Raw genomic sequence first — 22,629 nt, forward strand, 5'->3', positions numbered from 1 at the left:
GAAACGGCCGAAACTTGCGTTTCCGCTCAGCCCGGCTCAAAGGACTTTTTTGCATAAGTCGGACCAGGCTCAACTAGACATACAACATACCAAACAACTAGATAATCGCATGATGGATGCGAGCCAGGTACAATACAAGAAACCAAACACGGCCCCGGCGGTTGCTCTCGGAACATACGGGGACCGGACGGATGCTATGGGCCGGCGCATTATTGCGAACCTAGAGGACGTGGGCTGTTTCCACGCGCGGCGGCCCAGCACCGAGCAAGGAAAACAAGCAAGCGCCAGCGCGGCCCCTGCGGTCCGGCCGCGTGGCGCCGTCTCCTCCCTCCTCTTTCCTTTCCCAAGCAACGCTCCCCTCCCCTCCCCTCCCCTTCGCCGCTCGGTGGTGCCAAAGCCGGAGCTGCATGTAGCGGACGAGATCCCGGCCATGGCGGGCCCCACCTCGCGGCTCCTCCTCCTCTCCCGCGGCGCCGACCTCGCCCGCCGCCCCCTCCAGGCCGCCGCCGCCGCCGACCTCCCCCCGCGACCCCTCTCCGCCGCGCCATCCGCCAGGAGGTAATAACCCGCACACATATCCATTTCCCATCCGGAACTCATCCGCCCCCCCCCCCCCGCCCCCCCCCCCCCCCCCCCCCCCCCCCCGCCGTATATTTATTCCCGGTGCTGCCTAATTATCTGTGACTGCCAAACTGAGACGAACGGCGTAAGCCAGTAACCCCCCCTCCGCCAGTTCCGCCGTTTTGCCTGCATACATAGTTAGCGATCGATGGTTGACACGCATGTAGAGCTGAATGACGCGCGCGCGAATCTCCGGAATGACTCTACCAGACGATACACAGGCATTGTTCTCCCCCAGGCCTTCTTGACCTCACCAGAGGCTCCCAAGTTCAGTTGAATCGATTCGGGTAATTCAACGCTATAACTTATTTATTCCATTCGGTGGTAATTAAGTGGGCTTACCACCTGAACTGAACATGAAATAGCTAGCCGGTTCAAGGGAAGGTAATTAACGGCTTCACTCGCTCAGACCGCAGCTTAAGTAGTTCTAGTGTTGTTTGACTGGACCCTGGAGACATGATTCTTAAGGCAGTCATGTTTCCTGTTTGCAGCTACTCGAGTGCATTCACAAGCGTGCACGGTGGGAGGCCGTCATCGGAGTATGCAAAGATCAGAAAGGAGTCGCTGGAAACGCAGTTCAGAAGAATCCTGGGATCAAGTTCCCATACGCTCTTTGCTGACCGTGGCTTTGGTCCGTTCCTTGCACTCTACAGGGCAGCAACTATCTCTTATCATGTTGTCAAGCTTACTGTTTGGCATTTATTGCTCAGAGACGTGCATAAACGAGCCGAGAAGGTATTTTTCTTTCTCCTTCCTTCCTTCCTTCCTTCATGTTACCTACTTGTTCTATTTGTGGAGGAACTGAGTGTCTTGTGTGGCTGTCATTTTCTCCATTTCAGTTCCGGGAGACCTTGATACGATTGGGGCCTTTTTACATCAAGGTAGGCCAGAACAATGTCTGTAGATAATGATAAAGAATGGGAGACCTCTACAATGCAGCATAACTTCTTGTGTTATATTATTGCTGTTACACCTGTTTCTTATTGCGAATGCTGAAGAAGTGTCTAAAACGTGAAATTTATTACCATGACTACAAGAACCTCTGCAATTAGTACAACAATGGCCTAGTTACATCAACATTTATAAAGTGCTCATATGGATTCGGTATGGTGGTGGACTTGTGGATTGTGTCTTGATGTGTAATCGTACCAACATATGGTCTTGGTTGGTTTATAATGTCCAAGGTTTATAATGTAATCCTTTTCCCTGGCTACGGTTGTGAGTTCAGAATGTAATCCTTTTCTTATCCTTCCACACCATGCAGCTTGGACAGGCATTGAGCACGCGCCCTGATATATTGCCCAGCGCATATTGTCAAGAGCTATCGAAGCTGCAGGTATCATCTCATCGTGCATTACATAAATTCACTTGATCGACAACCAACACTATTGCAGTTATACGGCTTTCTATGCCAAGCTTTTAAGAATAAAATCTTTTTGCACTGGAATGACAAGGTCAGGGATTAGCGATGGAGATAAGGTTCTGGAATGAAGGCATCAATATATGGCCACTGAAAAGTTTTGATCCTAAAACGACAATAGCCCAATGAGATTTTCTTTAATTAACAGCACTAAATTCGGAATCTGAAAGCTAAGAACTTGTTGTACGGTGTACTATATTTTATTCTTCTTTCTTTTATCTATTGATGATTTCATTTTACTGTGTTTGCTGACAACAAACCCATTAGGATCAAATACCACCATTTCCTACTCGTAACGCAATCAGGACCATCGAGTCTGAACTGGGCTCTCGAATGTCTGATCTATTTGCTGATATCAGCCCAGAGCCAATTGCAGCAGCATCACTGGGGCAAGTATACAAAGGTTAGTTGTATCTGATTAGGATTTGGCTATTTTCGTATGATCATCCGTGTTCTCATTTATTTTATTTTGCTTCCTTTAGCATATATTTCAGACCTGTGTTCTCCAAATTGAAATGCATCCCTTTGATATTTCAAGTCATGCAGCTCATCTACACTCTGGAGAGCTTGTCGCAATCAAAGTTCAGAGGCCTGGAATGGCACCCTTGCTGACCCTCGATGCACTTCTATTCAATATGATTGGAGGACAGCTAAAACGATTTGCTAAGGCCCGCAAAGATTTATTGGTAGCTGTTAATGAAATTGTGAGTTTTCACATCTTTTTAGCTCTGATCTTGACCCTTGGCCCTTATATTTTCTTCATTCTTATCTTCCCTGATTAATAGAATTTTGTCCAAGTTGTTTTTTTCAGATTACTTTCACACATATTAAATATAGTGTTTGTCTCGCTATGGATTCTGTCCACTTCAGTGTGTTGTATAAAATTCAGTGTTTTATATTGTTTCTCGCTTTGAATTCTGTCACTTCAATATGACGGATAAAATTCACATATGTTTTTTCTCAGAACACATTTATGGTGGATTGGCTTTGGATTATCTGTATAATTCTAGGAACTGCCGAACTGTAGAACTTTTAGGATTATATTTTGATTTTTTCTCCCTTAAGCATGCATGATGGCCTCGTGTGTTTTAGCAACATGTCATGGTTCTCTTCATGGCACTTTACATCCAAATGACTTATCTTGGGTAGTTTATTATTGTGATGCTTTCTGTATTGCCTTCTAAATCACAAACAATAAGTATATCATATATGTGTCCTGTAAATGTTAATGGGCAGCTGGGCAGCAAGAAACTTATATTTATTCGAATCCTTTGGTCAGGCGTTTTGACAATTCTTTTTGGAGAGGATGAGCCAACCTGGGTTTGAGTCCAGTTGGGTGGGTCTTAGACTTTGATATGCGGTACATTATAGTTAATTCGGTGTGCACCTTTTGTTTCAACAGGTTAGACACATGTTTGATGAGATTGATTATGTTTTAGAAGGAAAGAATGCTGAAAGATTTGCGATCCTATATTCCCAAGGTGAGCTTGACATCTTATCTATTCAATTCATGATTGTCAGTAATGTCCTCTATGCATATCATTGGCATGAGGACTACACCCGAGTTAATTAGGCATCAGCTACCATGTCTGCTAGCAGTTAGCAAGCCTAGAAGGTACTGGTACCCTAACTATAAGAAGCAGGTATTGAATTAAGTACTTAAGCTGGTGAACAGGTTATCTGAGTTGTTAAGCAGGTAATAGAGCAGGGCATAGTAAATTATCAGATTTCTCAACATCAAACATCTTTTCAGCTGCTAACTCCATCTGCATTAATTGACATATGCAACTCTATGTGAAGCTATGATCTTTTTTTCGTGTCAGGTTCAGGTGGTGAAGGCAGGACAAGTATCAAGGTCCCAAAGGTCTACTGGACTTATACACGTAAATCTATACTAGCACTGGAATGGATTGATGGGATCAAGCTAACCGATGCTGAGCGCATCAGTAAAGCCAATCTTAACAGGAAAAAGATGATTGATGAGGTAAACTCACAGTGGTCCTTAACCAGAATTGTGTGCCGACATTTCTTTTGACTGGATGTACAGACATAGCCACATAGGTACTATCGATATTGTATTGACTAGGCTCCTTTCCTTTTATTATTCGTGTAAGATTTGTAATAATTGGATTATTTGTACAGTATTTTGGTTACCTGCCAAAGTTGGATTATCTTTTGTATGAGTATTTCACCGTTTTCATCATACTTATTAATTATGTTTGCAAACCGTCTGGTTAGTTTCATTGGGTAGTTGTGTTCGTATTCTGTATGCTACTCATTTTTTGTGCTAACTTTGTAGGGTCTCTATTGCTCGTTGAGACAGCTTCTCGAAGATGGTTTTTTCCATGCTGATCCCCATCCAGGTAATCTGGTGGCAACTGAAGACGGGTCTCTTGCATATTTTGACTTTGGTATGATGGGGGATATTCCAAGACATTATCGAGTGGGACTCATACAGATGGTAACCTTCATCCTTTTTATGTCCAAGTATGTTTGTCGCTTGTTTGTTTTTTCTGAATTCACCTGGAGCATCTTGTCATTCTTAATAATGGTAAAACTAGATATATTTCAAACATATATAATATAATACAGTATGTGGCTAAACCTGTTATCCTGTTTTCTGTTTTATTATATTTCAAACTTATTGGGTTTAGGCTTTTAGTTTATGGTTTCCAAAGATCAGAGAAGAGTTTACTAGGAGTCTATTTTTGGGATTGGTTTAACATTGGTAACCTCGTTTCCTATGCTAAATCATGTCTAGTAGGAAGTCCGAGTCTGGAGCTTTGCCAAGAGATAGTTGACTAAACGATCTTATCGTTTCACAGTTATCACAACTTAGTATATGTATGAAATTTGCATGAAATGTAAGTTAGTAAAAATTTAAGAGTTCTATGGGCCTGTTTGGCAACTACCCAGCTCTGAGAAATCCTCAAATACAGCTTCTCGATCTCACTTCCGCTTCCCGATGAAAGTCGTGGATCAGAAAACTGTTCGGCAACAGAATTCTCAGATCCCAGACCGCTAGTCTTGGGCTGGTAGCCGCGTGGCCCATTAACCTTGATTCTAGCCTGGTAGGGAGCGAAGGTACTTGCTCTGTTCTGTGACCCGTTCGGCCCGGCTTCACCCGCTGATTCAGAGAAGCCAGAAGCTGAGAAGTTGCCGAACAGGCTCTATATCTGCCAAGTAGTATAGAACTGAGAAGAAATGCAATGTGTCTACTCACACACGCAAAAAATTTAAGCCACTTTTGTGACATGGATCAAATTATAATATAAATAGTCTTAGCGTATTTTAGTACATGTGCACTACCATATAAGCAGGTATGAGTGCTTTGAAAAATAAGTGCACAACATGTTTTATTACGAGTTTATATGCCTTTTGTTGGTCTCATTCGTGTTACTTTATTCAAATATGAAATAGAACTTAACGGGAATTGAGTTCACTTGTTTCAGCTTGTGCACTATGTTAATCGTGACTCGTTGGGCTTGGCAAACGACTTCCATTCACTGGGATTTGTTCCTGAGGGAACAGATCTACACGCAGTTGCAACGGCATTGAGGGTTGCCTTTGGTGATGGAAAGAGACAATCAAATGATTTTCAGGTTAGTTAATGTTCTTCTTTCCAGTATATGTTCTGTTATGATAATTTGTATTCTCGTGCAGCATCGAAATCAATGGATACACACATTTGAATCATTGTTGAGACCTAAGAGTGCACATGTACTATATAGCCCTTAACTGAGCCTAATAAACAGGTAAAATGATATGAAGATGTGCATGTTTTAATAGTAAACAAAGTCAAGCTATATGTTTAGAATGACAATTTGTTGATGCATCTCGAAAAGTGTAGTGGACATGATGTAATTTGTTTTAATGGAGCAATGATAGTTTCTTCTCTCTGCACTCTTGAGGTTCCAACATTGTGTAAGTAATTAACTGAGCTCATGGTTCACACTGTTGGGTCACTGGGGTCTCTGTCACATTCTCCAGTGTTGTGTATTGCTGCTGCCTTCATTTGCCCCTTCTATTTTGTAGTTTCCTAACCTGGATGAGTTGGTACATTCTAAGTCATTAGTTGCTTCTCTTACAGGGGGTAATGAACCATCTGTATGATGTCATGTATGATTTTAATTTCTCTCTTCCTCCTGATTATGCACTGGTGATAAGAGCACTGGGTTCGCTAGAAGGGACTGCAAAAGCACTGGATCCTGATTTCAAAGTTATTGAGAGCGCTTACCCGTTTGTCATTGGGAGGCTCCTTGCAGACCCCAGCCCTGATATGAGGAAAATACTGAGGGAGCTTCTGATATGTGATGATGGATCCATCAGATGGAATCGACTGGAGCGGTTGGTATGTAGTTCTTAGTTGTTTACATTTCTGTTTCCTATCTTGTTGGAACTGTTTGCAATGCACTCATAATATTTTATAACCTAAAATATTGTCATGTCTGCGATGGCTGCAGCATCATGGCTCTAGTTCTGTTTTTTGCCCCCATCTCTTCGTGAGCATGAATAAGAATTCACTTGTTACCCTTGTTACCTGGAAATGGGAATAGCTAGTGTGGTAAGACCCAAAAGGATTTGAATGCACCAGTCCTGTAACAGTTTGTATAGTTTTTAGCGGCTGTCATCATACATCAGCTGGCATGGGACTAATAGAAATGTATCATAGTGTTGATTTTCTATCATTGTCATTAATTGCTGTGGCAGCTGACCCTCTGGTTTTCTTTTTCCTATCTAGCTTTTGTTACTACATTTCATCCTTACTATCCTCCAATATGCAGATTGCAGCTATATCTCAACAGTCGTCAGAATCTTCGAATAAACCTGGAGACGAGAATACTGCCAGTAGTTCTGACTGGAGATCATTCGATATCCATTCCGTTGTTGCAGCTACAGAAGACCTTTTACATTTCATTTTATCGAGGAAAGGCTGGAGAGTTCGTGTCTTCCTTATCCAGGACATTGTGAAGGCTTCTGATGCATTCTTACAAGAAGCAACATTTCCAGGTATATTTGAGGAAGAAGGAACTACAGGGGAGCTACATCCAGAGGTTAGTCAATGCTTGTCACGATTTCTCATTTCTAATCACTTACTTGAATGTACTCCTCCATGCTGAACACACATTTTAGATTGCATGGTTATACTGCTTAACTTTGTTTCACAATTTACACTCCACCACTAGATGCACTGCTGCTGCATCAGCACTGCATCTGTCGGAATCACCCCAGAATTGTGTTAAGTGCCTGTTTCCGGAATCCCCCAAAACAGTGTTCTGTTTAATAAGAGAGAGAAAAAAAGAGGATGATGATTCTGTGAGCAATTTATATCAGCACTGTGTTTAGTTGCATTTCATATCAGCACTGTGTTACATGCCATAGTGCCTAATTGTGTACGCACTGAAGGTTTCTTCTTTTGAACTTGTAGAGAAGTAGAATGATCAGAAGGTTGATCAATGGTGTTCAATCGTTCCGTCAAGCAATCAGTTTGGCCCCAAATGCCTGGACCGCAATGCTAATCCGTGCCGCCCTGAAACCTGAATCTCAAAGATTCATTCTTGATGTATTCCTAGCCTTGGTGAACCATTCCCATGACAAGGTTCCAGAAACATGCTGGATTTGTATGTCGAGATATCTCAACTACTTGGACAAGCAGTGGAGGTAGGTAAAATAAAGAATCTGCGCAGTCTGCTAGCTGTGTCCAGAATTTTGTGTTCAGTGCTAATAGCTCGTGCTCCAAAAGTTCTGCTAATATTACCCCATGCTCCAAAAGCTGCGATGAGCGTTCGTTACCCTCTGTTTCTAATTATATGACGTTCCGTTGGTTCAATTTTAACTGTGAAGTCTTATACTGTATTTAGGAACAGAGATGGTATTTAGGAAGGATTTATGGGAACGTGAAAGTGTGCTAAATTCCTTTCCCCCCCTATTATCAACGGGAACAACACTTTAATGAGACAACAAATCGTCAAGCCTAGGGTTTGGTCCTTGGTATTCTTGGGTTAGAACCACCATCAACCATTGGCTGCCATGTGATTTTGCTGCGTGATTGAATATGATCAGCATGCTAGCAAGCAAAGGGGACACCTGCTGATTAGTTTCGTTGTTTGCCGTGTGAAGCACAATGGGTGAAATTGAGAGATGGGAGAGCACATCCTATTGCAATCTTTGCACATTTCTCCAGCTTTATAATTGAAAGGAGGTATGCTGCCGCATGTTGTGATGAAAGAACAGATGCTGAAGAGATGGTTCTTCTTGCTGAAGTGAGGGACTATCAACGTTTTCAGTGTGTAATTATGTAATTTAGTTCCAAAATACTGGGTAACGAAGACTTCACTTACCATCTAGCTACGCTAACACGGAGTACATGTCAGAAAAAAAATATTAGGCATACGTTACTGCACACACGCAGTCTTTGAGTATTTTGGGATTTTGCACCGCATTGGCTCTACGCGATGCCTCTAGCAGTGTGGCTGAACAACGTAACTTCTATCTATCTATCTATTCCCTTCGTTCCTAAATATAAGTTTTTCTAGAGATTCCACTAATAGACTACATATGGATGTATATAGACATAATTTAGAGTGTAGATTCATTCATTTTGCTCCGTATGTAGACCCTTGATGAAATCTCTTAAAATACTTATATTTAGGAACGGAGGGAGTATTTTCTATTATGTACAAATGACAGAAAACAAACGATGAAGATTTACCACTCTAGTGTTATGATGATTATGATTTTTAACCAGCCCAGATTTAACAGCAGTGATGGAAGCCTCTTTTAATCGCGACGTACAAACGGTGATCGATAAAGGACAGAAAAGAGACACAAACAGCGTGCAACAATAGCGTGTACAACTTTTCCCCCCTAGAAGACATACAACTTTTTACATCTGGCACACTTCTGAGATGAATCCGCGTTAAAGTAGAAAAGAAAGCTACACATATAGTATGTGTTAGTACCCGACATGAGGGTGCGAACCTGTGGATGGTTAGAGACTGTGGTATCCCTAGTTCATTAGAGTACAGACATTTTTGTCGGTGACGAGGCATATATTGTGATTTTTTAAATCTTAAGATGATATATCAACTCAAGTCTCTTGAAAGTATTTAGGGCATCTTCAATGATCGTATGATCATCGTTGGTAAAATTGCCACGTAGATGATTTTAATGACATGACGCATAATAAAAGAAGAGAGAGAATGACATCGTATGAACTTGAAGCAATGGTTTACGCACAAGCTCCGAGGCTATCATGGTTATTTCTTCAATATTTAGTGGACCCGCTTAGTTATTTTACATACGATTAACATACACTCTATTGAAGAGCTTGTATGATGTGTTGTTGATTGTTGACGTGGACACTTATACCAACGATTAAACATATGAACTGTTGGAGATGCTCTTATAAGGATATGGTGTGCATGTGTGCCTTTATAGAGATGCGTGTATATGTATGTATATAAACATCTGCGTCTGTATTAGGTTAAAAGAAAACTAGACATGAGGGTAGCTAATCAATTAGCCTCCGTCCAAATCGTACATGTGTCGTCATCCTGAAACAGTGTCCAACTTAAACACAACAACTAGGGATCACATTCACATCTCAAAAAGTGTTTTTTTTTTAACCAACCTATGGTTGAATGATTAGAGGGACAATGGTATTTTGAGTCCATTGGGGTTTTAAATTTTGGTGATCGCATTATTCCTGAATTTATTTCAGGATTTTCAGCGATGCATATTCAATGAAAGGAGACGTTATCGTCGATGACGAGACGTCTACAACGACTTCGTAAATTTTAAGATGATATGCCGACTTAGTCTCTCAGAGGTGTTTATAGGATAAGGTGTGTGTGCGCGCGTTCATAGGAACGAGTGTATAAAAAAGTTTTTTTTAGTAATAAGAAAAGAGAAACTTATGACAGGTCTTGCTTAAAAAAACAATCACGCGCATCCATAAACATATAGACAATGGAAAACGTTCAACAACAATTGGATGATTTCTGCAATTCTTACAAAAATCATCTAGAAATCATTTGGGTCGCTTGAACGCCACGTGGCGTGATGGGACCATGCACGATCACCGCTCTATACTCCAGAACAACCCATTTCCTATTCTTACCTTTCTCTCTTTGACCGTCGTCATCTCCTACCTCTATTCTTCATTAACCTCTCCGCCCATCTCTTCCTGCCACCACACTAGTGAGGTTGTGTCGGCGCCGCGCCTCCCGCTGCAATAGAGAGCCGGCGAGGTCGTTGAGATCCGCCAGGGCTGCATTGAAGTGCCATCGGAGCTGCATCACAACTTTCGTCGTCATCGTGCACTGCATCACATATTCCGCCATGGCCGCCGCGTGCTGCATCGCAGCATCCCCCCGCCATCGCCGATGCTACAATGGAGCACGCCCAGGGCTTCAATTAATGGAGCTCCATCGGGGGTTGCTAGGTTTATAAACCGCATTGGTATTTCCCCCGAAGAGGAGTGGAGATGCAACACAATAGAGATAAGTATTTTTCTCAATGAGAACTAAGGTTATATCAAACCAATAGGAGAATCACGCAACCCCCCTTTTACAGTACTTACACACATAGAACCATACACTTGCATCCAACTGGGCCAACCCAGCCCTTGAACTCATTACTTGCAAGGATTAAACACTGATAGATAGATAATCACGTATATGCTCGCACTATTCGTCATCCTGGGTGAGGAACCCCCTCTATTTTAACATCAATGTATCGTAATTTTATGTTCCGTAAATTTTGTCTTATTTTATACGTAAAAAGAGACCGTAAAAAAATACAATCAATGTAAAAATATTTTATGTCACGTAAAATTACAAACATACAAAAATAGTGCAAAAATACAATAAATTCAATTCTTTTGGTCCTGTGACCTATATTTTTGTTTTTCCTTTGTCAAATTTTACGTAGTGATTTAATATAAATGTAACTATTTGTATTTCAAATGTAATTTATTTATAAATTGATCGTAAGATTATTTCGGATAAAGAATAAACTATTCTGCACCCTAGATGATGAATAGAGTTTCTATATATATATAGGTGCAGAATAAATTATTCCTCACCCGAGGTAATTTTACATTTATATTGATTCACTACCTAAAGTTTGACATAAAAAAACAAAAATATACTCCTTCCGTTCCTAAATATAAGTCTTTAAAGAGGTTTCATTAGTGAACTACATACGGATGTATATAGACATACTTTAAAATGTAGATTTATTCATTTTGCTCCGTATGTAGACTCGTAGTGAAATATCTTAAAAGACTTATATTTAGGAACGAAGGGAGTAGGCCATAAGACCACAAAAATCGTATTTTATGCGTATTTTACACTATGTTTTTTGTTTGTAATTTTACATGACATAAAATATGTTTTACGGTGACTATATATTTTCTTACGTTCTATTTTTCCTTATGAGATAAGACAAAATTTATGAAACGCAATTCTCCCCCCTCTATTTTCATATCAATGTCCCGTAATCTTATATTTCATATTCGAAGGGATTCGTCTGAAGTGACATGAGGCAACGCATTTGTCAGGGTAAGTGAGTAACAATTTAGTAAGTGGGAGGTTGGACAGCTAATATATGTCATAAATTACGACGTAATTAATATTTGCTTTCGAAAACAAAGCAAAAAGACCATGTGATTAATATTTGTTCTCCCAAACGAAGCACATATTTATGAAAATTAATCCCCACTTCCAGAAACGAAGCACACAATTACGCGATCGATTAACCGTTGCTTCCCAAAAGAAAACAGCAGAAAACTGCCGGAGATAAATAACCGTCGCCCTACGCGAGAAGGCTTCCTACGTTTTTCCATTCCATTCCATGTCGGCTCCAACATACGCATCATGCAGTCGCGAGACTGACGCGCGCCACCTACTACATATACTACGTACCTTCCAAGAACCCATCCTCGCACGCCGATCGCCCTCGTCCAAAGCCCAAGCCGCTCCGGCGCAACCACATTCCGCAATGTCGCCGGTCCGCCACTCGCCGGCCGTCGTGGCCGTCGCGCTCATCCTGGCCGTGCTGGCCGCCGGCCGGCGGGGCGCCGAGGCGGGGGCCGACAAGAGCGACTGCAGCGTCGCGCAGACGGCCTTCAGCGAGTGTACCGGGTACGTGGCCGGCCTGGACGACGAGGTCCCGCCGCAGTGCTGCCAGGGGCTGGGCGACGTCAAGGACATGGCGCCGGGCGCCGACCAGCGCCGGGACCTCTGCGCGTGCATCCTGTCGGAGATGCTCGCCGCCGGCAACGTCGACTCCGGCCGCGCCGCCGGCCTCCCGTCCGCGTGCGGCCTCAGCTTCGGGTTCCTCCCGACCAGCCCCGACTTTGACTGCTCCCAGTACGTACACACATACATGCTCCCGCATATACAGTTGATGAATTATTTTATTTTCCGCCTTCCTTCCATCCGTTGTTTCATTGAGCTTTGTCCCTGAACGAAAATAGTAACACGAGTACTATAAATTCCTTTGCAGGATCCCCTGAGTAGATTGGTAAAAATTACTTTACGGCCGGCCTAATGAGGATCGAAGAGCGCATAGGAGTTGGCAGAACGATTTGCCTCTTTTCGGATAATATATGAATGATAATCTTGTTGAATATTTTTCTTTTTGGAATGGAAGGTCATCGTGAGCCTTTATCAATTAGAGCATCTTCAGCCCCGCGCGCCCCAACATGCCCCATACATTTTTTACGGTCGGCGAAGAAAAACGGCCCAGTCATGTCTGAGGAGCTTTTTTTGCCGGCTCGGGTCGAAATTGGTCTCAGCTGTCCCAGACCGAACCCAACGCGCGCTGGGGTCGTCCGGGGGCGCCGGCGGAAAGTTTCTCGGCGCGAAAAAATGATGGGCCCGCCGAGTCAGCGACCGGACGCGCGCCCGTCATCCCCATCGCCTCGTTTTTCGCAGGAATCAATGCGAGGGCTGCACCGTCGGTCAGTCTTCCATTGATTCACGGGCGGCGCAGTGAAGGTGTGGCGACACGTGTCCCGGCGATGCACGTCCCGTCGGTTCCTCACACATGTTCACACGGCGCCACTCCGCGTGCCCGCCCGTCCACGGCTATATAAGGCGCCCTCTTCCTGCCGGTGGCCACACACCTCTCTCGCCGACGCTCTCTCCTCTCCTTCTTCGTCACTGACGTCTTCTCTCCCTCTTTTCCCCCAAAAAAGATGGACGAACGCTTAACCCGGCAACAGAGCGGCCGCCAATGGCTTCGGCCGTCGTCACCTCCATGAGGACGAGGCCCGCCTTCTCTACGAGGCGGACTACCCAGTTCCGCCGACATGCGGGTGTCGGGGTCCTGGAGGCTGAGCGCCAGGGAGTCCCGGTGCCACCACCACCCATTCGAACTGACCAGCGGGCGGAGATCGCACGCATCCTCGGCATGTAGAAGGCGGCGGCATCGGGCAGTAGCGGCGGGCGGCGGCGAAGTAGTCTAGTTTAGTTTAGTTTTATGTTTAGTTATGTTTTTATTTTACCTTTTTTACAAATTTTAATGCAAACTATGAATTTCAATTGAATTTGACTCGGTTTTGATCGAATTTGGGCCGAGCTTATTTTTTTCGAAACAACAATCCGGACGACCCTTGGGGGGGGGGGACTGGGAACCTGAGCACCCAGGGCTATTCTTTCGCCGGCGCTGTTTCACGCACCTGGGGGCTGAACGGCTGGAGATGCTCTTATGGATTTCGTAGTGAGCCGATTTCAACTTGTTATGGTCTGGCGCAATCTTTTTTCATATGCGTCTCCTGGTTCTATTGTGGGTGTGAATGCACACGTGAAACACAAAAACGAAATGTGTTGCAACACTATGAAACAAGTTGGAATATCAGCGGGACCCCTTTTTTCGAAACGGAGGCAAAATATTTGCTTCATTAATTAATTAAGATGAAGAGAATTGCTCAATTAATAATCAGAAAACCGGGTGAAAATTAATAAAAACATCCCAAAAGCGAGCTACCTATGAAGTACGAAACACCATGACCACACAACCCCTAACTCACAATGATCGTCGCAGCGGGACCATGAATCCCATGCTAGGATTATTTTCATCTATACTTATTTTAACTATACACACACATCTATTTGGCGAATATATGCCTAGGAGTTTAGGCAGGGCCCTGATTTAGTTGTCTATTGCTTAGTCATTTTTGGTTGATGTTGAAAGTCTCGAAGCCGCGTCCTTCATGACAGTGAGGCTCTGGTCAAAGTCATCTAAAAGTTGGTGATAATCTGGAAACTTGTCCTCGTCTACTGATAGAATTATCTTGATAGTGCTTCTGTAGCTTTGGTAGTGAACAATCAGAGCCTGCAAAAGCAATCCAAGGATTAATTGTCATTCAAGGTAAGAGAGAAAAAAAGAAATACTCCGAGGTTTACTATTTTTAGAAAGCTTTTACTCTCTCCGATCCAAATTGATTGATGTTATTAGTACAAAGTTACTACAAATTATATATACTACTAAACTAGGATTAATTAATATGAATCAGAGGGAGTACAAAATCAAGGAAAGAAAAATTAAGCTGAAGCCACCCTCAACTAATTACTCTACCAACCAGATGTAAGATCTCATTAATTTTAGGTTCTCCATCCTTATTTTTTGATAAAGGGCTTTATTACTTAAAAGTTTTAAGCATTACATCCGGTCTTTGCATAATTATGATGCACACAGCCATAGTTCAAAAGTACAGTAACTGAAAAAAGTAACAAACATAATACGATCATGTAGACCTAAATCATCGTTGCCTATGGAGACCTAATCCGTAGATCACTCTGCCACCCATATGGGATAAAAATATCCTTCGTCACCTTCTCTAGTCCAGCTCCATCCTTATTTATTTGAGTAAATTACACCCATAGTGGAGTGTATACTCGCATGGTCGCTAGACTTTAAATACACTCGAAATATGGTCACTAATACCTTTTTAAATTATATTAAATAGTCAACAGGTGGCTTGGCTATTGTATTTGATGACATGGCACATAGTTGACCAATCGGTCGTAACCGGACATGTTAGCCCAACATACAAAGTAACATGATTTGACCATTCTTTAAAATACACCCTCTACCAGCGAGTCCATCTCTATGTCTCCGATGAACAATTCTCCTAGGCTCTGCATGGCTCTGCTCGAGGAGACCCAAGAAGCAATGAAACCCAAGTTGTCACACTCACTGCCTCCTCGGCGTCGCCAGAGGAGGCTACCGACGAACCCTGCTCAACCACCAAGGATAACATCGGTGAGGTTCCAACTGCTTGGATTTTGGGTGGATGGCTCGAGAGGCCGAGGTGGCATCTGATGGTGAGGTGGTGTTGGCTTTATGACGAGCAACTCATGGGGGTTGCCACCCTCCTGGGTTGTGTTGGCTCGTGACATACCTTGGCCGCCTATCATGAGGGCTCGCTCGATCTTTGTGGGTACATGCGAATCTGTAGGTCATCTCCCTCGATCCCAACAGATCTGGTCCTCGGCGGTTGCTAGTCACCAGATCCACTGGCGGCAATGTCGCAACACATGTTCTCACCTTCGTGAAGATGTGGCCTTGGGTGAGTTAGGTTGTGCTATGGCATTGTGGTGTGGTTGTGGTGCTTGCAGTGACATCATAGATGGAGGTGGCGTGATGGCCCTGCATCTCGTTGTGTCAGTGACCTTTTCCACTTCTTTGTGGTTGTTCAATGCCGAGTTTGTATGTGCTTAATTTCTCACCTTTCTGATTGGCGCCAACATGATGGGAGGGAATATGGTTCCTCTCCCTCATTTGCAACAACACATTTGTGGGTGGCATGGACACAATGTCAAGTTGTGCGGGTTCTTCTCTGCCTCTTAGCACTAGATGCTTTAGCTCTTGTATGTGCGTTTTTTTGTCAACCTTGCTTTACAGCAACTTCATCTATTTGTGAGTGGATTAGTGATCCTTGGGATGGCTCTTCGCATGGCAATCCTACAATGGGGGTAATTGGGCTGAGAAATGTTCCTGGTACCTCGGAACCTCACCTATGCCCGCTCTAGGGTTAGCTACTTAATCTTTCGATGGTCTAGTGACATTCCATACAAGGCGAAGGGAAAGGGCCCCCTTTGGAATTCACGAGGATCGGTATGAGGATGATGTCCATCTTCAAAAGTATATGAGGGTGTGTTTCGTCGCCGCTTGGCTGTGTCTATGCTCTGGTGTTCCATTCACGCTAGAGGGCTTTGTCGATATCATGGTAGTTATTTTTTTTACCTACATGGTGTTTGCTTGCTGTTATGGTGCTTGTAAGCTGATTTGGCAAAAAAAATGTATTTTCCTTAATTTATTTTATGTTATTATCTTCGTATTCTATTCGTGGATGTAATTGCTAGCCAGTGGATGACTCTGTTAGTTCAAAGCCAGACTCATCTAGTGAAAAATCCCTCTCGCTCTCTCTACCGCCACGGGAACTCCTCTGCCTCTCACCCTGCTCCTCATTTTGTAAAACACCATCCTACTCACCCTAGCGGGCCTCAACCACTACCACGATGGAGAAGTGGTCGTGTGTGGTTGGCGATAGATTGAAGCTTTTTGTTAGTGTGAAGATATTGACGTTCGTTTAGTGTATGTACTCTTGAAAGATTTTATTTGAAATACTCCCTCTGTTCTAAAATAAGTGTCTCAAGCTTAGTACAACTTTGTACTAGAGCTAGTACAAAGTTGAGACACTTATTTTGAGACGAATGGAGTAGTTACTTAGTCAGTGTTTTCCTTTCCCTCATTGTTCTCAATAGATTTTTTGTACTGACTTCGGTTACGTCTTTTCTTGTCTAGGAATGACAACAATTAGCTGCTTCTTGGAAATACAAGCCTTCGTGGTCATGGGCAACCATCAAGTCCACGTTCTCTTTTAACTAGAGATAAATCCTATATACCTAAGAGAGTCACCCACTAATTTATTTATCTCAACATGCAAGCATGTCATCACGAACGAGATAAGACCCACCTTAACATGCACACATGCATGAAAAAAACACTCATCACAACATTCAACCGTGCGTGGGAAAGTGTTTATCATTCAATTATTCTACTCATATTCAATAAATATTGTTTCAAATATACATAACTAAATTTAGTAAGTCATATGTATTTTAAATTTTGGTTGTCATGCTGTCGATCAAAAATTTCATCGACCAATACCAGCGGCAACACACCTCTAGTAATTTCTAGTTATCCGCAACACAAGTTTGTGTAAAGCAAATCCGAGATAAGGTGTGTCCCAGTGCCGTGCCATTCGGAAAAGGCTTCTAAAACTTGGCGCATGTTATTTTAATAATTGCAGTTCACAATTTATAACCCTAAGAAAAGAAAATAATCTGTTGACAATCCTATTTGATGCCGCCATTCCCGGGGGCAGAGCTAGTTGGGCCATCCAAGTTCGTGGTTCACTATGTTGCCTCTACTATTTCTCCCTTTCGAGGTTTTTTTGTTCTGGCTTACCGTTGGTTAATTCGTGTCAGCTTTTATCTTCTTCTTTTTTAAAAGTTCTCTTTCATTTTTCTCCTTTTTGGTTTTTGTCTTTTCTGATTATCTTTCTTTTGTTTTTTATTTCCAATTTTGTAATGTTTCTTTTTGTTCCTTCTATTTTTTTACCTTTTTTTCCCTCTTTTGGAATTTCTCTTTATTTATTTCAAATATAAATTTAGTATTTTATACCCACATTTTTTGACCTTGTGGTGTCATTTTTTAGGAAAACATAATGAACTTTTGCAATATACATGTCCAACATTCTTAATAGTTGGTGAACACTTTTTATAACTAGTGAAACTCTTTTAAATACACATTGAACATTTTATAAAATATGAGGTGAACATTAATTTTTGTACCCTTAGCATTTTTTAAATACACATTATTTTTTTAAACACAAAGTGAACATTTAAAAATTTACAATGAATTTGCTTATTATATGTTGGACTTTTCTTTAATATATGGTGAACATTTGTTTGTACACAATGAACTTTATATAAAAATGCTCATATTTTTTTCTATGTTCACACACTCTGAAAAATCATATAGTTACTTTTCTCACATTTCTAAACTGGCAAAGATGGTCAAACAAACCGTTAAGAATAAACAGTAAAACCGAAACCTCCCACTCCCTCAGGATACAGCTCGTCCCGCCAGCTTAGGAAACAGTTTGAGCCAACTCGGCCGCCCATAACTTCCATGTGCGAAGCCTCAACCGTATGGGACTAAAGGCATCATATAGAGACTCCAATTGTGCTAAAAAAGGACTCCAATTTGTTGCGCATAAGGGGAAGTATAAGAGTAGGGGATAGAGTGTTGCGAAAGCAAATGATAATTGCAGCGACGGGCTCTAAACCGAGGCTTCGAGCATTGATATATGTTTTTTGTCACATATATTTGATTGAAGCACAAGGTCTTCCCAGTAATCTAGTAGTACATCAAAGGTACTTGGTGCACAAGGATCAATCGCGAACCATATATTATGATTCAATTCAATAGGCTCAAACCTGACTGTTCTCTGAAATACGTTAACGATCTAGGACAGTAGTGTGAAAGCGCCTCGTCCTTTCTCATCGATTGAACTACACTAGCGTGCTCGTGTGGAGCAGGATCTTCCTTAGGCTGGTCGTAATGGGAGTATCATAAGTAGTATCATGCATGCCAACTAGGCATATTTGATGAGGTGGTATAAAATTAAATGAGGAAAGATAGGATTGAGTATCATATTATGATACCGTATCATATTAAATGTTGTGCTACTATGTGTCATGCATGACAATAAATGAACTATTTTATGATACTAGCACATGATACTATGCATTACGGATGTAATATCATACACTAGTATCATATGCATGATACTAGTATATGATACTCCCATTACAACCAGCCTTAACGCTTACAAGTTCCGTGCATATTCTTAATAAAGAGTACACCAACTAGTTAATTACAAAATTGTATCGGTTGTGTGGGGGCACTCTAATTAATATTCCTCAAGGTAGGTTGTGGACTTGTGGTTGTCTATGTGTTTGGTTCCCATTTCACTCTTGCTTAAGAAAATGTCACTCAAGAAAGGCCATCATATATAGTATAGTTCACAATCTACGCAAAATTAAAACAATATACCCTTCCAAAATTTATGACGGTGATCACCGATCGATATCTTTGTGTTATCAGTTTACTAGTGGATGATTATGTTTAACAAAAGTACATTACTAATCAGTTGCATTCTTCTAGAAATTAAGTTATGGAAAATTTGGAAGTATGCAAGATCATGGGTTGCCTACCTTTGGAATCCCATAGACGCTAGGCGCAATGAAAGCCACTGGGTGTCCACATAATTCTACTTGTTCAGCTGGCCCAACCATGTTTGAGAAAACTATTGTTGTACGCGCGAAGAGACACCGAAAGAATGAGCTCGCTGCCTGGTTCAATCATCACAATGAATGCAACTTGAAACATTGAAAGGAAGAAGAAGAGTTATGGAAGGTTACTTTGCTAGGTCAAGATTTGTGTGGTTTAGTTTTGGATAGTGCAATGGACAGCAAATTAAAGTATATACCTTCATACCAAAAACTTTCATGAAAACCTGAGCAACCTTATATGTGAATATCACTTCAAGTGACCTCTTTTTCCTATCGAGAACTTTCTTTGCCTTGCGAATATATGCAAGTGGATCTTCGTGCATGGCCAGATAAAATGGGAGAATGATGTAACCCAGTTTATTTCCCCATGTCACCTCCTTCCTCTTATCAGATTCTATCACATTAGCATATGCCTGCCCATAGTGGTCAAAATTAGCAAACTAAACTGTAAGCCTGTTCAGAGATATCTCCCCTGTTCCAAATTATAAGACGTTGTGGATATTTCAATATGAAATACATATGGACTGAAATGAGTAAGCAAACACACCAAAACACATCTATTTGCATCAGATTCAGAAAAAATATATGTTAAAACACCTTATAAGTTATAATTCGAAACGATGGGAGTACAAATTAGTGAAAATCGATGACATTTAGCATCTGTAGCATATATTTTCTGAAAACACCCATCTTACCTGTAGGGTAGTGGCTGGCCTTGTGTTGACAGGAAGGAGTGATCGCACACAGATCTTGCTAGTGTTAGTGTAACCTGACATTGAAGTTAAGAAAGGAAGCGCCACAGTCAAAATCAATAGTGGCGTGTAGGAGTAATAATTAATGGACTTCACTAGGGATTGTCGCCGCATATTAGTCTTCCTATGCGGGGCCTCCTTTCATTTATTTTTACATGCATGCAACAATGACATCATTACATATTCTTTTGATTTTGCATTTAATTTTTTTATCTCTCAAACCGTTATCTCAATTAATGATCTGTTTTCACCACTGACTTTATCGCGATGAGATCTTCAAAGTTAGATCTCATGTCGACATGTTTCGATAACTTTTGTTTTCGTCGATACTTGCCAAATTATTATCACTTACTTGTCACATTATTTGTCACATAGTTCTCACATTAAATAAACTTGGTTATCAGGTTTATGAATGTCGCTATACCCCACTAAAAAACTTGATTCATTGTAGTTGTGCTGGTTCATTCATTTACTTGCTTATTGTTAGTGTTTTAATAACCACTTTTTGGCTTCATATAACACTCCAATACTTAAAAAGTATAAAATTATTATTCTGATAATTATATATAATTTTTGTGACAATTGTACATACGTAAAATGATAACTATGATGACATAAATGTGGCAACTAGGAACTACGAAAAACAAATCAGCGAAACATATCAACATGAGATCTTATTGTAAAGGTCTCGTCAAAACGAACCTAACGGTGAAAACGAATCTTCAATCAGATTATTAATCTGCGAGATAAATCATTTTTAAAATTCAAAAAAACATTTAATGCGATGATGTAATTATGAGGTATAAGGTTTTTGCATGTGTATGAGGCTGTGTAAACCGCCGTATGGGAAAGCTAGGGTGCGACGTTTCTCCTTACATTTTTCCATAATTAATTGCACGTATGCTTACCGGACGTCCGGAAGTAATATCGAGATAGAGCAGCAGAAGTCACTGCAACCAGCACATCGTTGACAGTCTGTGGTTCCCGGCAAAAAAGAAAGGAAATTGACAGATGTGAGGGAGAAAGGATAGTACCCTCTCCTTTGAAGGATCTTAAATGAAATTGATGAACAAAGCTACTACAGATTATACGTACGCAGTCCATGGAGTTCTTGAGGAATTTGACGTCATCCAGGCTAAGACTCCGGTGGACGAAGCGCTTGGCGTGGAACCCATCGTCGTCGTCGGCACGCTTGAACACCGTCCGCGGGTCACCCAAGAACAGAATCGTGGCAAGGAAGTAGGCAACGTCCGCCATGGTGTTCCACGCGAGCACAAGGTACGACCAGACCCACGCGACGGAGAGCGGTGGCCGGCGTGGGGACGCGTAGATGGCGCCCGTACGCGTGGGACGACGACGACGATGCGGAGGCGTGGGCGGCGCTGGCCGGCCCTTGGTGTCGTCGTCGGCGGCGGCGACGCTCGTGGACATCATGAGAAGCGCCAGGATAGACATACCGTCGCCGTAGGCGTGGTGCACGCGGACCGCCACGGTGGAGGCCGCCTCGGAGGTCGGGAAGTCGAGGAAGTGGAACTCCCATGGCGCGCGGGAGCTGTCCACGGGGAGTGTAGACAGCGTGGCCACGTAGTCCTCCACGGCCTTGTCCGGGTCGGTCGCCATGGCAGCGCCGTCCAGCCTCGGCACGATCATGTGATCGGCAACGTTCACCGTCCTGCGCGCCCATCGCGCCTCGCCATTGTTTGACCCATCCGTCACCTGCGTATGCCATGGCCATGCATGCATACGGTTAGCGGAGCTCATGAAAATATACTACACTCCCCATGGTTAGGAAGTTGTACTTGTAGCGGTTAAGAAGTTGTAGCCACAAGAGTACGTACGTACTTGAATGCATCCATAGCGCGGGCATCGCTCAAGCATAGCTTCGATGCCGGCTCGGAAGGTGGTCAGGTTTACCGGCGTGTCGAGGCCGATGGTGATGACGATATAAATACCTATGTCGTCCATAGCTCTGGATGTAGGGCTCACGGGCTCCTCCGCCGGAGAATCGGGGTTCTCCGGCGTCCACTCGGTGCCGGCAGGTTCTGTTGGCACGTCGATCGGGAACAGTCGGTTCCCTGGAACTGACGCCCATGGATTACCACTGACAGGGTCCATTGCTGCTTCCCTACATATGAACGCTTGCTACTCGACCGCATGTGTAAAGGCACTCTGTTCCCTACCTGTTTATATACGACTCTCCAGAAAGTTAGGAAGACCAACCCTCTCATCTCAAGATATATAACACGATCTAGGTCATTTGTTGACGACCTTGTGTATTGGGTTGGATGTCTCAAGTTCAATTCTCACCCACTGTGATGAATATTTTTGCCTCCACTGGCGGACACTACTTGTGTTTTGGCCAGGAGGAGGTGGGCCGTCATCGGACGGAATTTTTTAGGTTGGTTACAGGACGGGTGAAATTTTAATACCACCTCCAATAGTAATTTTTTTGAAGCTT

General features: G+C 42.6%; 2 protein-coding genes across 3 annotated transcripts; one reads left to right on the forward strand and one right to left on the reverse strand.

Moving 5' to 3' along the window:
• The first annotated feature begins 306 nt into the window (after positions 1-306).
• On the forward strand, positions 307-7,833 carry LOC123407695 (uncharacterized protein slr1919). 2 transcript variants are annotated; one of them, XM_045100884.1, is made up of 13 exons: positions 307-558; positions 1,113-1,356; positions 1,461-1,502; positions 1,886-1,957; positions 2,309-2,444; positions 2,588-2,745; positions 3,444-3,522; positions 3,865-4,025; positions 4,341-4,502; positions 5,494-5,643; positions 6,132-6,392; positions 6,826-7,095; positions 7,470-7,833. In XM_045100884.1, exons 1-13 carry the CDS (start codon positions 431-433, stop codon positions 7,704-7,706), a joined length of 2,100 nt encoding a protein of 699 aa, XP_044956819.1. In that variant the 5' UTR covers positions 307-430; the 3' UTR covers positions 7,707-7,833. The 2 variants fall into 2 exon arrangements, with proteins under 2 accessions (XP_044956819.1, XP_044956820.1); XM_045100885.1 differs by having other exon boundaries at positions 318-558; positions 3,871-4,025.
• Positions 7,834-14,218: 6,385 nt separating this feature from the next.
• LOC123413151 (wax ester synthase/diacylglycerol acyltransferase 5-like) lies at positions 14,219-22,286 on the reverse strand. The gene is made up of 7 exons (XM_045106100.1): positions 22,014-22,286; positions 21,267-21,887; positions 21,080-21,146; positions 20,115-20,188; positions 19,617-19,832; positions 19,342-19,479; positions 14,219-14,386 (listed from the first exon to the last, which is right to left on the reverse strand). Exons 1-7 carry the CDS (start codon positions 22,284-22,286, stop codon positions 14,219-14,221), a joined length of 1,557 nt encoding a protein of 518 aa, XP_044962035.1.
• Positions 22,287-22,629: the final 343 nt, after the last annotated feature.

This window comes from Hordeum vulgare, chromosome 7H, assembly GCF_904849725.1.
Source record: "Hordeum vulgare subsp. vulgare chromosome 7H, MorexV3_pseudomolecules_assembly, whole genome shotgun sequence".
Taxonomy (NCBI): domain Eukaryota; kingdom Viridiplantae; phylum Streptophyta; class Magnoliopsida; order Poales; family Poaceae; genus Hordeum; species Hordeum vulgare.

Bases quoted from the DNA above. Each gene is read 5' to 3' on its own strand.
- LOC123407695 (XM_045100884.1), top strand. From the start codon at position 431: ATGGCGGGCCCCACCTCGCGGCTCCTCCTCCTCTCCCGCGGCGCCGAC. The intron at 2,445-2,587 runs GTTAGTTGTATC...CAAGTCATGCAG, and splicing joins ACTGGGGCAAGTATACAAAG to CTCATCTACACTCTGGAGAG. The intron at 6,393-6,825 runs GTATGTAGTTCT...TCCAATATGCAG, and splicing joins GGAATCGACTGGAGCGGTTG to ATTGCAGCTATATCTCAACA.
- LOC123413151 (XM_045106100.1), bottom strand. From the start codon at position 22,286: ATGGACCCTGTCAGTGGTAATCCATGGGCGTCAGTTCCAGGGAACCGA. The intron at 21,888-22,013 runs GTACGTACGTAC...TGGCATACGCAG, and splicing joins CGCGCTATGGATGCATTCAA to GTGACGGATGGGTCAAACAA. The intron at 14,387-19,341 runs GTAGGCAACCCA...TTGCTTTTGCAG, and splicing joins GCGTCTATGGGATTCCAAAG to GCTCTGATTGTTCACTACCA.